The 13,551-nt window shown below is 51.5% G+C and overlaps 1 protein-coding gene across 2 annotated transcripts in view; it reads right to left on the bottom strand.

Annotated features, from left to right (window-relative positions):
• The window catches only part of TOX2 (TOX high mobility group box family member 2), a 153,828-nt gene that overhangs the window by 118,789 nt on the left and 21,488 nt on the right, over nt 1-13,551 (bottom strand). The window contains exon 1 of one of the 2 annotated variants that reach the window (XM_068987527.1): nt 2,773-2,898. The exons of the other annotated variant lie outside the window; for it this stretch is intronic. Within the exon in view, the coding sequence (XP_068843628.1) occupies nt 2,773-2,898 (126 nt within the window). Of the gene's footprint in view, nt 1-2,772; nt 2,899-13,551 lie in introns of those variants that run through there. 2 annotated transcript variants of the gene reach the window in all.

The following is a 13,551-nucleotide window of genomic DNA, read 5'->3' as shown; positions in this document are numbered from 1 at the left end:
TACTGGAAGGCCATGAGGTTTACCAGGATGGGGTGATGGGAGCGGGCATGTCTGGGGATGGGCACACGTGCGTCAAGATAAGGACAGTTCAGAGGCACCATCTCCTTCAAATGAACCTTCTGCTGGCTCTGAGGATGTGCAAATCAAGGCTGCCTCTCTACACTATTTCCCCATCCTTAGTGGCTGGCAGTTCCCACGCCTCCTCAGTTCTAAGACCTGCAGAAGGTGAGAATGTTGCCTGAAGTCTCAGAGTCAGAAATCATGAGAGCAAAGCCTGCCCATCCAGGCTCACCTATGCCCATTCCAATGCCCAAGTCGACAGACACTCAACAGCGGGGGACCCTCACACCCTCCCTGGAAAACGGCACCACGGGGTCTGGGAGAAGCTAGGGAATCCAATCCCATCTGTGATAGTTCAGGACTTTGTCTGTCCTTGTTCCACATGTGTGAACACCTGCCAGGGCCCCTGACTAGACAGAGACCATGACTCCTGGATAGCCCTCGGGCCCCCAAGACAGTCACAGGGGGATGCCACAGGGGCACCCCCTCGGGAAACTCTGCACTCCTGCCTCTGCCCCTAATTTCATTAATTACTGGTTTGTGGCTACATGAGGAGGCGTTGTGGGTGCCACTAATCATGAGAAGGAAATTAACTTCAAACACGCAGTTCATCCTCTTCTGGAGGGTCTCCACACAACCCTGATTTCTAACATGGAATAAAGCATCTGGAGTTTCTGGGACCAGCCTAAATTATTTCTCTGAAGGAATCAGGGACCAAAAAAGGTGGAGAACTTGCCCCAGATCACAAAGCAATTACTTAGCAGGCTATGTACAGGCGACTCTGGTTTCCCACTCCCTGGGCACCTCTGTTCTTTCCGTAAATTTTCAGGGGTGCCTGTTGTGTGCCACACCCTGTCAAAGGCTCTGCAGTGTGCCTTCCTCGAGAGAGACAAGTGTTTTTATTTACTGAGCATCAACGAAGTGTTTATTTAATCCTCCTAACAATCCATCACCTTGTAGGAGAGGAAACTCTGGCTCAGACAGGTAAGGTGCTGAAGATCACGCAGCGAGCAGGGAGCTCACAGCCAAGTCTTAAACCTGGGTTCATCTTCTGTTCTCCCGGTTCAGGGTGGGTGTAGGTGATACTCCAGCCACACCCTCTCCTCCAAGACCTCTCCTCCCTCCCTTCCCAGGTCTTCCTCCCTGACCCAGGGTTCTCAGCAAACACTGGTTTACTAAGGGGACTATTGTCTTGAGATCCCAATTGTATTCTACAATGCCGGTGACTGGTATTCGGTAAGCCTTCAGGAAGTGTTAAAAATAAGAGTCAGTTCTGTGTCAAGACAGCCAGTAAACCCCTGTAATTTACTCCTCTCCCTGTCAAGAGCTCATGGGTGTGATCAGAGACAGAAAGAAATCTGTATCAGCCTGGGCCGCAAAAAAACAGACTGTGGCCCTGCATTCGAGCTTCCTAAGAAGAGAACCAGAACAAGGGGAGAGCTCCCCGGGTCATACACACCTATGCGTGCACACACACACAATCATCACAACACAGAAAAGTAGGTATCATTGTTCCCATTTTATGGATGAGGAGGCTGAGACTCGCGAGGCTCAAGAAGCTTGCCCAGTGTCACAGACTGTATTTGAGGCAGAGCTGACATGTGCAACCAGTACCTGATCTGCCCCGACACACAGTGGACACTCAACAGCTACTTCCTCCATGGCTGGCTGGCTCCAAAGCCTTCTGAGCCAAGCCTGTGACTGCCTGCTTTGAGACCCAGTGTGCAGAAAGTAGAGATCACACACTCCTTGGTCTCAGTTGACCTGGGATATTCCAAGCCCGGGAAAGAAGGCCTGAGCGTGCTACAGGGCTTCCATTTCTGGGACGCACATGCTCACAGCTGGATTTGCAACACCGACAGTGACTGTGATGAATCAGAGCGCCAGAAGAGGTCAGGCCTCCTGCTCGCTCTGCTCAGCCGGGTGCAGCCCTGTCAAGTGTAACAAGCCCCACCTCCAACTCAGCCAACTCCTATCACAAAGAAGATCTCCCCAGGGACGGCGGGGAAAATGCCGCGGATGTTGGGTTTCTGCACTCACATTCCCGGTCACCTGTTCCGTGTGTATGTGTTCACCCTGAAATCTGTCACTGTGTCCTTTCTCATTTTTTGCTGTCCTTTCAACTGGTTATCTTTTCAAAATCGTTAATGGAGAAGAGAAAAAGGTGGCACTCACCACAATGGGTGAGGGTTTTTTACTGATTCCACAAACTCCTAAATCCAATGGAAGAGGCAGCTGAAACTTTGTTCCTGGTGATATCCCCGGCTACCCCTCACACCCCCCCCCCCCGCCCCGCCCGCCTTGAAAGGCTCTTCCCACCCCTCATCCCAGGTACCTGCTGGGCTCCTACCATGACATGGGCCAGCTCCATCCTTGTTTCAATCTGAGTTAGCCAGATCGCCCCATCATACCTGGCCAGGCCTACTGCAGGGCATGCTAAATGGACGGATGAGTGAAAAAGCAAATGCTCTCTGAGCATTTAGGCACCAACACCTGCTCTCCGGGGGTTGGTACCAGCCACTGCCAGAATTCCTTTTTAGGAAGGCGTTGCCAACTGCAGGCCTCCTGGACCTTCCAAAGCATCTTCATTCTACAACATGACAGACACCTGTCCATCCCTGCCGGCCCCCACCCAGACATTGTCTGTCTTCACCCTGGCAGTGCCAGCCTGACCACCTCTACCGCAGGAGGTGGCGGGCGCCCGCTGCTTACCTTCTGCTGAAACACACCTGCAATGCACCAGCGTCTTGTAAGTAGAAGGAGCCCGAGTCTCATTCCACAGAAGCCCAGGCAGCGAGAGAACGCGCCCGCGACAGCCTCTGTGCAATTCTGCTGCATAATCAGCAGAGAAAGAGAAAAAATGCCAGAAATAGCAAGCTTTATAAGCCCTCCTGACAACTCTTGGTCCTCTATTGGCTGGAGGCCCAGCACCCCCGCCCCCCATCCCATTCCTATAAGGTGAAATGGAAAAACCTGTTATTTAACCTCTTTTATCAAAATCCATCTTCTATCCCAATTTGGGCCTGTGCGTTTGGAGCTCCTGGTGGCAGTCTCCACGCCAGGTCTCACGGAGCGGAAGGGGAGGCAGCCTGGCTCCGTATTATTTGTGGCTTAAGAGCCTTCCCCACTCATGTCCACTGCCCTGGGAGTGGGTGCTGGACTGTAAAGGCTTTCAGAAGGCAATTTGGCAGCACCTGTCAACGTGCGAAACTTGCATGCTGTTTCGTTTGGCAATTAGACTTCCAAGTATCCATTCTGCAGAAATACCTGTACCTGCGTGCACCATGCAAGCCCACTGATGTTGCTCATTACAGAGAAGAATTAGAGGCAGGCTAAATGTCTACAACAGGGTCAGGCTGAATCGACTGAAGTGCATCCATTCTATGGAATATGATGGAATGGGGAAGATGTGCAGGTGCTGACTTAGAACCAGTTGGGAGAAAGTCAAGGACATGATCCCCTTTTTATAAAAACCATAATTGCGTGTGTATTTGGATACGCACTATAAAAGATGCCAAACTGTTAATAGTGCCTACCCTGGGGAGTAGGAGAAGGAGGTATTTTCAGCTGCTGCTTTTTTTCTATTTCATTTTTTTTTTCTTTTCCACAAGCATGTACTACATTTGTAGTTTAAAACAAAAACATAAGAGCCTCCCTGGTTCCTTTCCCACTCCTCTGAAACCAGCAAGCCAAGCAAGGCCCAAGGTCACCCACCACAAGGTGGCATTAAGCCTAGGACAGTGCTGGCCCGAAGCAGTATGGATCCCCCAGCAGCCTCACTGACATTCATACAAACACAGTTAAATTAGGGCTTGGTGAAGAAGGTGGACTTTGGAATAAAACAGAACTGGGTTTGAATTGCTGCGCTGCCTGCTGGAACAGTTAACTTCCCTGAGCCTCAGTTCCTTCATCTGTTAAATGGGGATGACAGTGCCTACTAGATACCATGTAGTGTGCAGGGTGCTATGAAGCTAATTTTAATCTTTTGGACATTACAGAACTATCAGAGGCTGCTGAGAAAGCACCACAGAGCTGAGGGCATCCAGGACTAAGTGAGAGGGGTCCTGGGGCAATCACCCCACTTATCACAGTAATAAACTATGAGACAGAGAGAAGGGCCTAGGCAACAGCAATTGTCACATGATAATGGGGGTCACTGCCCAGCACGTCAGTAGTAGGATGGATTGAGGGGATTAGAAAAGGCTTCAGAGAGAATTCCCTGGCAGTCCAGAGGTTAGGACTCCATCCTTCCACTGCAGGGGGCACGGGTTCGATCCCTGGTTGGGGAACTAAGATCCCACATGCTGCACAGCATGGCCAAAATAAATAAGTAAATAAAAATAACTTCAAAAAAAGAAAGAAAGAAAAGGCTTCAAAGAGAAAGAAGTCCTGCTTCTGCCTCTGTCAAGCAATTCTTCATTGCAACATTATTTTTGAGAATATGGTAACAAAAATAAAATCCACTGAGAGGGGACTGGTTAAATCACAACTCTCTGGACAGTGGAATACTAGGCACCTATGAAACGGTCAGCATTCACTGCTATGGAAAGAAGCTCACGTTTGTTGAATGTTAAACTCAGTCACTGGAAACCAGAGATGCTGATAAGTAAAAGGTGTAACTGACTGGCACACAGAGAATGTGAAGATAAAAACCCTTCAGTTACCAGGTATTCATTCATTCACTCATTGAGCATGTTCCGCTCCCTCTGCCTAGGTCCCACATCAAGAAGGGCGGGTTCCAGACGCCAGGGCAATGTGTGAGCAGGGCACTGTTGGTATCATCAAAAAGACATCCCAGGGGCTTCCCTGGTGGCCCAGTGGCTAAGACTCTGCACTTCCAATGCAGGGGCCCCAGTTCAATCCCTGGTCAAGTAAACTAGATCCCACACGCAACTAAAAAGAGATCCTGCGTGCCACAACTAAGACCCATTGCAGCCAAAATAAATACCAATGAATGTTTTTAAAAATTAAAAAAAAAGACACCCTAGCTCACGCACGTAGCGAAAGGTTATGGTGGAAGGAAGACAGTGCTCACAACTAAGGGCCCAGGGTCATGCGCCGAGTGAAGGCTTCACAGAACAGGTGTCATTCGGGCTGATATTTGCAGGAGGGGCCAAGTTTGGGTGCACGGAGAACAGAGGAAGCATGCTAAGAGTGGGGCTGATATGGGATAAATGCAGGAAGTCCTGACATTCTCCATCAAACACAACTCCACCACGTGTTGGGGGGAAGGGAGACTGAGTCTGAGGACAGAAGATTCTGGATGTGTTTGAAGGAGGAACGCTGGGGTTGTGACCATGCTGTCCTCAGTGTGCAGTGACAGAGGAGCGTCCCAACGTGACTCGCTCACCCTGAGAGTCCCAGACCCACGGGCCAGACGGTGCTGGGTGGGGCAGGAGCGCCCCTCTGGCAGGTTGGGTACTGGTAGCTCAGCTAGGTGAACGCCAGCACCTAGATTCCAGAAGGAGGGCTCTTTGCTCAGTGCTGAGTACTTGGCCCAGCAGTGCAGGGTGACGGGGGTCCCAGCTCGAAAGATCCTCTGCTCAGCTGCCCATGTTGCAGAGCCAGGGAGGGGCCCCTGCACCATGATGAAACTCAGCATTCTTTTAGTTTTATTTTTATTTTTCAGATTTTCGATGGTTCTGCTTCAAAACAAAGAGAGATGACTCAGCTTCCTGTGAAAGGGCTGCAGCCCTTTTGGAAAAGGTGGTTCTGTTCTAATGCTTCTCTCTTCCCCGTCCTCCAGGCAGCTCATCCCAGCTGCCTTGTTTTCCGTGATGATCAGCTATTCCCAGAGTAGGGACAGGGACAAAAGCCAGGCTCTAGGGGGGTGGGAGTCAGATGGCCTGAGTCTGAATGCTGACCCAGGTCCTTACTCACTGAGAAGACTTGGACAAAGTTAAACCCTATCTGAGCCTGCGTTAAGAATCTCTCACAGGATCTCTGTACACAGCAGCAGTCTCCTATGGAAACGGTGGACCATAAACATCACTGCTACTAACAGCAGGCACCTGTGCTGAGGCCCTACTGTACCTACATTATCTTACTGAAGCCTCACACCTGCCCAGCCCAGGTTCCTATTTTACAGATGAGGAAACTGAGGCTGAAAGCAATGAGCTGCCTTGAGTTCCCATCTCCCCATTCTCGAGAATCAGGGCCCACATCTCAAGCCAACTGAGAACTGAACCCTGGACGAGCTTGTGCTTTCCATCTGACTCTCCCAGTCAAGCACACACCAGCCCCTCGCTGCCTCACTCTTGACTGGCAGCACGGAATCATTGTTCTCAGATGGTGGAAATTTTCAAGCCAAGGCTTCATAAAAATAATTCCATGAAGGGCTCAGAAAGAAACCTTCAATAATAGCACATCATTTCTTCCCCCCTCCCCCGCCCCGGGTCTAGGAGTCCACAAAAGCTGCCTGTGCAGCATCCCAAGGAGATGCAAGAAGCTGTTAGGAAAACCCCTTCAGAGTGCAGAGAAAACCGAAAAGCTGAGAATGAGGTGTGAGCTCATGCAAGTAAAGAGGAAAGGACTCTAAAAAGGACCTGGATTTCAAACAGCCATCCAGCAGCACAACAGGGTGGGGTCTCTCAAACCTTTGTCCTAGAACTAATGGAAAAAAACAGATCTGGCGCAGGTAAACACAAGGTATCTCTAAACAGCAAGAACCCCACTTTCCATGCCCCTTTCCCGTGCATCACCCCAAAGCATACACTGACAGAGCAGCCTTAATAGTAACCGACTAATTTTAAACCCTGTGATTACCAGGGTTGATTTCCATGGAACCCTCCTTTCACAGCACAGAGACGCGCTCATGAGCGGTAATTGCCAACTTCAGTTTTAGCTCTGTCATACCCAGTCATCGGCGCTAACTCAGGCGGCCGCTCCCTTGCCAGATAAGCTGGTAATGAAGTCGGCTTTGCGGCTGAATTTCACAATATTTTGATGCCGCCGTCAGCACCTACAAGTGCTGAGAAGCTATGGAGCTGCTTCGAGGTAGAACAAATCTCGCCCCAGGGAAGTGACTGTAGCCAGTCTGAGTCTCTAAGAGGTCCTGCCTGGATCCTCATACCCACCAGGGTTCGTGGTTGCTTAATCCCACGTGCTGCCTCGCTGGAAACGCTGATCACTGAGGGGCCACGCTGCACCCGCCAGGGTGCTGCCTCCTGACGTCCTCTGCAACTGCCTCCCACTTCCCGCTCTCCATCCCGACGGCCCTCCCCGCATTTGAACTCACGTCTGATCGCACAGTTTCACCCATTGGGCCTTTGCCGGTCCTCCAACCACTGCATGGACTCGCCTGCGGCGAGTTCTGCACCACGCCACGTGCCAGTCTCATTTTATAAACGCTCTCATTGGCCTTGGCCGCTGACCTATTTTTTTTATTATTTACTTATTTATTTGGCCGTGCCGGGTCTTCGCTGCAGCACGTGGGATCTAGCTCCCTGACCGGAACCTCCTGCGTTGGGAGCGCAGAGTCAGCCACCGGACCACCAGGGGTGTCCTGTGAATTAGAACTCACACAAAACCCTCCCCCGCCCGCGTTCTGATGGCAGAACTGTGCTCTAGAGCACGAGCAGGTATGTGTGCGCTGACCTCGTGCTGACTTCAAACTTATGCCCAGACACTGAGAGGTGCTGCTGTGATGGGACAGAGGGCTGAGAACCACTCCCTCTAGGCGCCCACTGAACGCCCGGCATGCACACGTACCCTCGCCCACAAGCAGCCAGACAGGCGAGAGAGCAGGGGCTCATTCCCTCCCCGGGGAAACTGAGCCCTGAGGATGTCAATAAAGCAGGTAAGAGGGGTTTCTCTTCGTTCCAAATGCCGGTTAAACCTGAGGAGCTGCCGAGCCTCTTCCCCGATAAGGAAATCCTGGAATAAATCTATTTCCCTTTTTACTTGTCCACCAGGAAGCCCGGAGAGCCAGATGTGTATGCCAATTTCAGTAACTATAGGACCCAAAGCCAACATATCTGTTTTCATTTTTCACTTAGAATTTGTTCTATTCTATATTTTCCTTGGCTCTAATTCTCTTTTTATTGGAGTATAAGTGTTTTACAATGTTGTATTGGTTTCCGCTGTTCAAGGAAGTGAATCAGCTACATGGATACATATACCCCCTTGCTCATGGACCTCCCTCCCCACCACCAACACCATCCTGGCCCTCCAGGTCGTCACTGAGCCGAGCTCCCTGAGCTATACAGCAGCTTCCCACTAGCTATCTATACTAGACATGGCAGTGTACGTACGTCAACCTCAATCTCCCAGTTCGCCCCACCCTCCCTTTCCTCCTCCTGTGGTCACATGCCCATTCTCTACGTCTGCATCTCTATTCCTGTTTTGCACATAGGTTCCTATGTAGCAGTTTTCTAAATGTATTATATATACTTTTATATCTTCCTAAGGGTTCCTGTGAAAGAATGACCAAAGTTGAGCAAGCACCAAAAGCCAGACGTGGAGAGGTGGACAGGGTCCCACAGCTGGTCCAGGAGTCTGTCTCCTCCATACTGATCCCATCCACTTCCTCCTTTCCTCAACCAAAAAGCTAACAGTGTCCGAGCGTCTGTTTCCTGCCAAGCACGACAGGTCCTGCTACGCCCACACCAACTTCCCAGCAACCCCAAGAGGTACCACTAGTAAAAGCATGTCCTCTGTCCCAGGTACCGTTTCCGCACATTTACGAACAGTGTTCCCCATGACAACCCTCTTAACCAGGTATGGTCATTATTCCCATCTTACAGGGGCGTGAACTGAGGTGCAGGTTGGGTAACTTACTGGATGTGCACAGCTATTCAGGTGTCACAGAGAGGACTGGAACTAAGGTTCTGAGCTCTATTGTGCATGTTCCCAGCAGGATCCCTCATCTTATAGATAAGGACGTGAGGTTTCAAGAGACCAGGGGTTTGCCAAGCTTGGGCTCTGACTGTCCAGTCCGGATGGCTGCAGGCAAAAAGGGAGAAGCCAGGCACTCCAGGAAACCCCTCTCCCAACTCCCGGCCAAGCCAAGGCCGTGCTTCTAGAAGTCAGGGCACACGTTCACTCCTGCCAGAAATGCAAAGAGAGACTGCCAGGGAGAAACACGAGGACCGGAAGGCATTCCTGGTCTTCCAAGGCCACCTCAGGGCTTCCCAGGTGACTTAGTGTTAAAGAACCTGTCTACAATGCAGGAGACTCATGTCAGATCCCTGGGTTGGGAAGATCCCCTGGAGAAGGGAATGGCAACCACTGCAGCGTTCTTGCCGAGATAATCCCATGGACAGAATGGCCTGGTGGGATAATTCCATGGACAGAGGATCCCAGTGCACGGGGTCACAAAGAGTCAGACACGACTGAGTGCACACACACACATGCACACGCACACGCACACGCACGAAGGCCGCCTCAGCTGTCTCTCCACCACCGCCCTGGACCCCTTTGTGCTGGGGGCAGGCATCCCAGGCCACCCACCCCTACTCAGGGAGCTCAAAAACTCCCTCTTCCCTGTCACACTGGTGGCTGAGTGCCCAATTCAGTCAAAGGCAGTGTGGAAATGAGGGCTTTTTGTTTTGTTGGTATTTTTGACTCAAGTGTTTTAGTTAGTTCTTTTTTTTTTAATGTGGACCACTTTTAAAGTCTTTACTGACTTTGTTACAATGTTGCTTCTGATGTTTTGGATTTTTTTTTTTTTTTTTCTGGCTGTGAGCCATGTGGGATCTTAGCTTCCTGACCAGGGATGGAACCTGCATCCCCCCACCCCTGCATTGGAAAGTGATGAAGTCTTAACCACTGGATTGCCACAGAAGTCCCTAGAAATGAGTTTTGAAGCATGAAGAGCCAGGTTCAAATCCCAGCTCTGCCACTTAATAGCCATGAACCCTGGATGTGGGTGAGCCCCTCCATATACTGGGTGTTAAACCCACCGCCTTGCTGCATGTCTGGGGAGACTGGCACCCGTACCCTCTCTCCCCGTGTAGATTTGCCACCAAGTAGTGCCCGCCTGACTTCCAGCATCGTCCTGGCAAACCCTTCCAAGGCCTCCATCAGCAGATCCCAGAGGGCTGGGAAGGCCAGGGAGGTTTGCTCCAACTTACCTCATTCAAGACATGCCTTCTGAAACAGGATGAAAAAAATTAAGTAATAAAATTTGAGTTTGAACAGAAAGCCCAAATCCGGACTCATCTTTCCAGAACTTCTCCGTCCTACCTCAAGAAGGGAAGGGGATCAAAGAAGTCTCTGGGGGTCAACCCACCTCTAGTGGGCCTCAGAGACAGGCCTTCCCCCGGTCATCTGCAGCAGGATGGGCCCACGTGACATATCCCGGTTGCCATGGTTTCTGTTTATTCTGGGAAAGACAGCTTCCCTGACATCCAGGCCTGGTAAAGACGAGTGTTTGCTACACTCTGATAGTGTAATCACCGAGGTCCCTTTCTTTTTCCTCGACTGCACACAGGCTAGAGCCTGCAAGCACAGAAGCAAAGGCACTGATGGTAACACAGGCCCCCCAGGTCCCCCCTCCACCCAGTCCAGGGTGGATGGAACCAAACCCCACTTTTAGATGAGAAAACCAAGGCTTGCGCTTGGGCCGTGACTTGCCCAGGGTCAGCGAGAGGCAGGGATTCAAACTTGGGTCTGTCTAACCTGTCCCATTTTTTCCAGCTGTGTGCTGGTTCATTTATGATCATTACTCTGACCCCCAGGAAACTCAGGCCTTTTCCCAAAACTGCACCTCCTGATATGCCTTGAGAGGACCATATCCAATGCTCAGAGACATCAACAGGAGTAAGCAGGGAGTTCCCCAGGGGGACCTAACACTCAGGGGGACCTAACACTCAGGTCCCCACCCCAGATCCGACCACACCATTCTCAGTTCATGGTTCAAAGACTGCTGGCCAACAGAACTAAATCTGAGCCTCCCACTTAACCAGCACCCCACACATCCTCAGTTTTATGCCTATGATCCTTCCCTTGCTGTCTCTTTGCCCATTCCAATACTCAGATCCTCCTCTTCCATCGGGATTTCCTGGGTGCTCACAGGAGCATCAGTCCCCCCCTCCTCCCAAAGACCACCAAGCCCAGCTGCCCCTGCAAGTGGGCCACCCATGGAAGGGTCTATCCCCACTCCTGTGTTACATGGGACAGCTATGGAGCAGCAGTTCCCTTCTCAGCCCAAGTCTGCTGACACTGACAGGGAACTGGCACTTCACTGGGAGCTCCAATGTGCCAGGTTCCTCCCTCCACAGGGCCTTTGCACATGCCGTCCTAGCTGGAATGCCTTCCCTTTGTCCCTACCATCTAGCAAGTCCTAGTTCTCCTTCAAGTCTCAGCTTAAGGGTCACAGAAGGCCTCACTGACCCTCCCTGTTACCCAGCCAGGCAGCGCACGTGCAGCCCTGCTAATCACACCTGTCATGGTCAGATTGTGCTTCGTTGTGTGATCATTTATTAACCAGACTAAAAGCCACGTAAATACAGCGCTAGGTCTGCCTTGTGCTGGGGTCCCTGGCACAGTGCCTGGCACCCTGCAGGGACTGGATAAGTGTTTGCTGTTCTGAAAGAGCGTGGGCAGCTGTGGTGGATTAAAATGATGCCACAGGGTCTCAGGTTTCACATGCACCCTCTGCACTGTAATGTTACACTTCCTCTCATCAAGCACCCGGGTCTGTCTGTGCATGCCTTGAGGGCAGGCTTAACCATGTGACTCCATTTGGCCAATGAGACAGCAGCAAATGTGCCACAAGCAAAAGCCTGAAAAGCACTTCTGCCCCGGGACAGTCTCACTCGCTGCACTCACAACTCAGGAGCAGCAGATGAGCACGCCAGAGTGAGCTTGTTGGAGGATGAGAGACTCTGGGAAGAGCTGACCCAACAATCAGCCCCCACCTGTCAACTGCCAGACACATACATCAGTGAGGCCATCCTCAATCAGCCAGCTGCCGACTGACCGGCCAACTGACCACAGATGCAGGACAGAGCCTTGAAGAGGCCAGCCTGGCTCAGAAAGCCCTCCAGCCAACCCACAGATTGTGACCAAATAAAATGGTGGTTTTAAAGCACTAATTTGGGATAACTTGTTATACAGCAAAAGGTAGCTGATAGAGGAGCAAAGACATGCTCACAGCCAAAGAGCTCAGGTCTGACCAATACAACATCAAGCTGAAAACAACGGAAGTGTCTTGGGAGGTGGAAAGCAGCTGGGGGCTGAAGGTCAAGTCTCCGGGTTTGAGCCCTGCTGGTCTGTGACTTTGTCTTGAGCCTAGACAAGGTGGGCACTGCCTCTGTGCCTACGTTTGCCCATCTCTGCAATGAGAATGACAGATCCCAAGCCAAGTTTCCCCAGGAGGGGTAGTCTGAGTCTAAACAGGGAGTGGATGTGAAAGAGCTGCCCAGAGGAAGCTAAAGACTCTGGTAGACACGTGCTGCAGAAGAAAGCTCACAACTTCCGAGCAGACAGATGCCGGTTCCTGATTCACCCTGCTGCTGTCAGGCTGAGTGACCTTGGGCAAGTCTCTCAACCTCTCTGAGCTTCAGGTGTCACCTGATACATGTCCCCTGACCTGGCAACAGTACATAATATGCAGGGCTATGGTGAGGGTTAAATAAGACAGTATACATAAGACCTGGGACACTGCGCCTGGCACATGGAAGTCCTATAAACAGCAGTTCCTCCTCTGTCCCCGCCTCTACTCCACTGGCACCGCTTTCTGCCACCTTGCCCCAACACACCGCGTGGAGTAAGAGTTCCCATGTTTCAGATCAACATCTTGTGCCAGGTGACAAGTCTTGACTGTTGCTTACATAACACTGAGAGAGAGAAAGAAAGAAAGGCTTGCTTGAAGGATGAGAGGGAAAGAGCTCCATGTTGGCAGCTCTGACAAGGGGAGAAAACTCAGGCTGTGGTGAAGAGCGTGAAGAGAAATGGAGAGGATTCAGACCCGAGCCCCTGCCCTGAAGGCAGACACACCCCAAGCCCACATCTGTCTTCATCTGGGATGATTATCTGTGGTCCTTCCTGCATTCACCGCCAAGGCACCAGCAGGCAGCCTGGCACTGGCCACTCAGGAAGGATGCAGGTGGGCACATCACAGGCGCAGGCAACCCATTCTGAGACCCCTGAATGATTCCCAGGCCGCAGTCGGCATCTTGGGCTTCCCAAGTGTCTCAGTGGTGAAAAATTACCCCATGCCGATAAAGGAGATGCAGGGGATGTGGGTTTGATCCCTGCATCAGGAAGCGCCCCTGGAGGAGAGCATGGCAACCCACTCCAGTCTTCCTGCCTGGAGAATCCCATGGACAGAGGAGCCTGGCGGGCTGCAGTCCATGGGGTCGCGAAGAGTCAGACATGACTGAGCATGCACACGTCAGCATCTTAGCCTGGCCTCTGTCCCACAAAGCACCTACCGCAAATGCAGAGGCCCCTCTGCCCCAAGGACCCCGAATGTCAACAGGCAGTCACCAGGAAGGCTCCAGGATGGATTCAGCAACTGCCCGCCCCCCGCCCCAACACACACTT

The sequence above is a fragment of the Capricornis sumatraensis genome, chromosome 15 (assembly GCF_032405125.1).
Source record: "Capricornis sumatraensis isolate serow.1 chromosome 15, serow.2, whole genome shotgun sequence".
Taxonomy (NCBI): Eukaryota; Metazoa; Chordata; class Mammalia; order Artiodactyla; family Bovidae; genus Capricornis; species Capricornis sumatraensis.
Note: the sequence above shows the minus strand (reverse complement) of the source record. Positions and strands in the feature narration are given on the sequence as shown.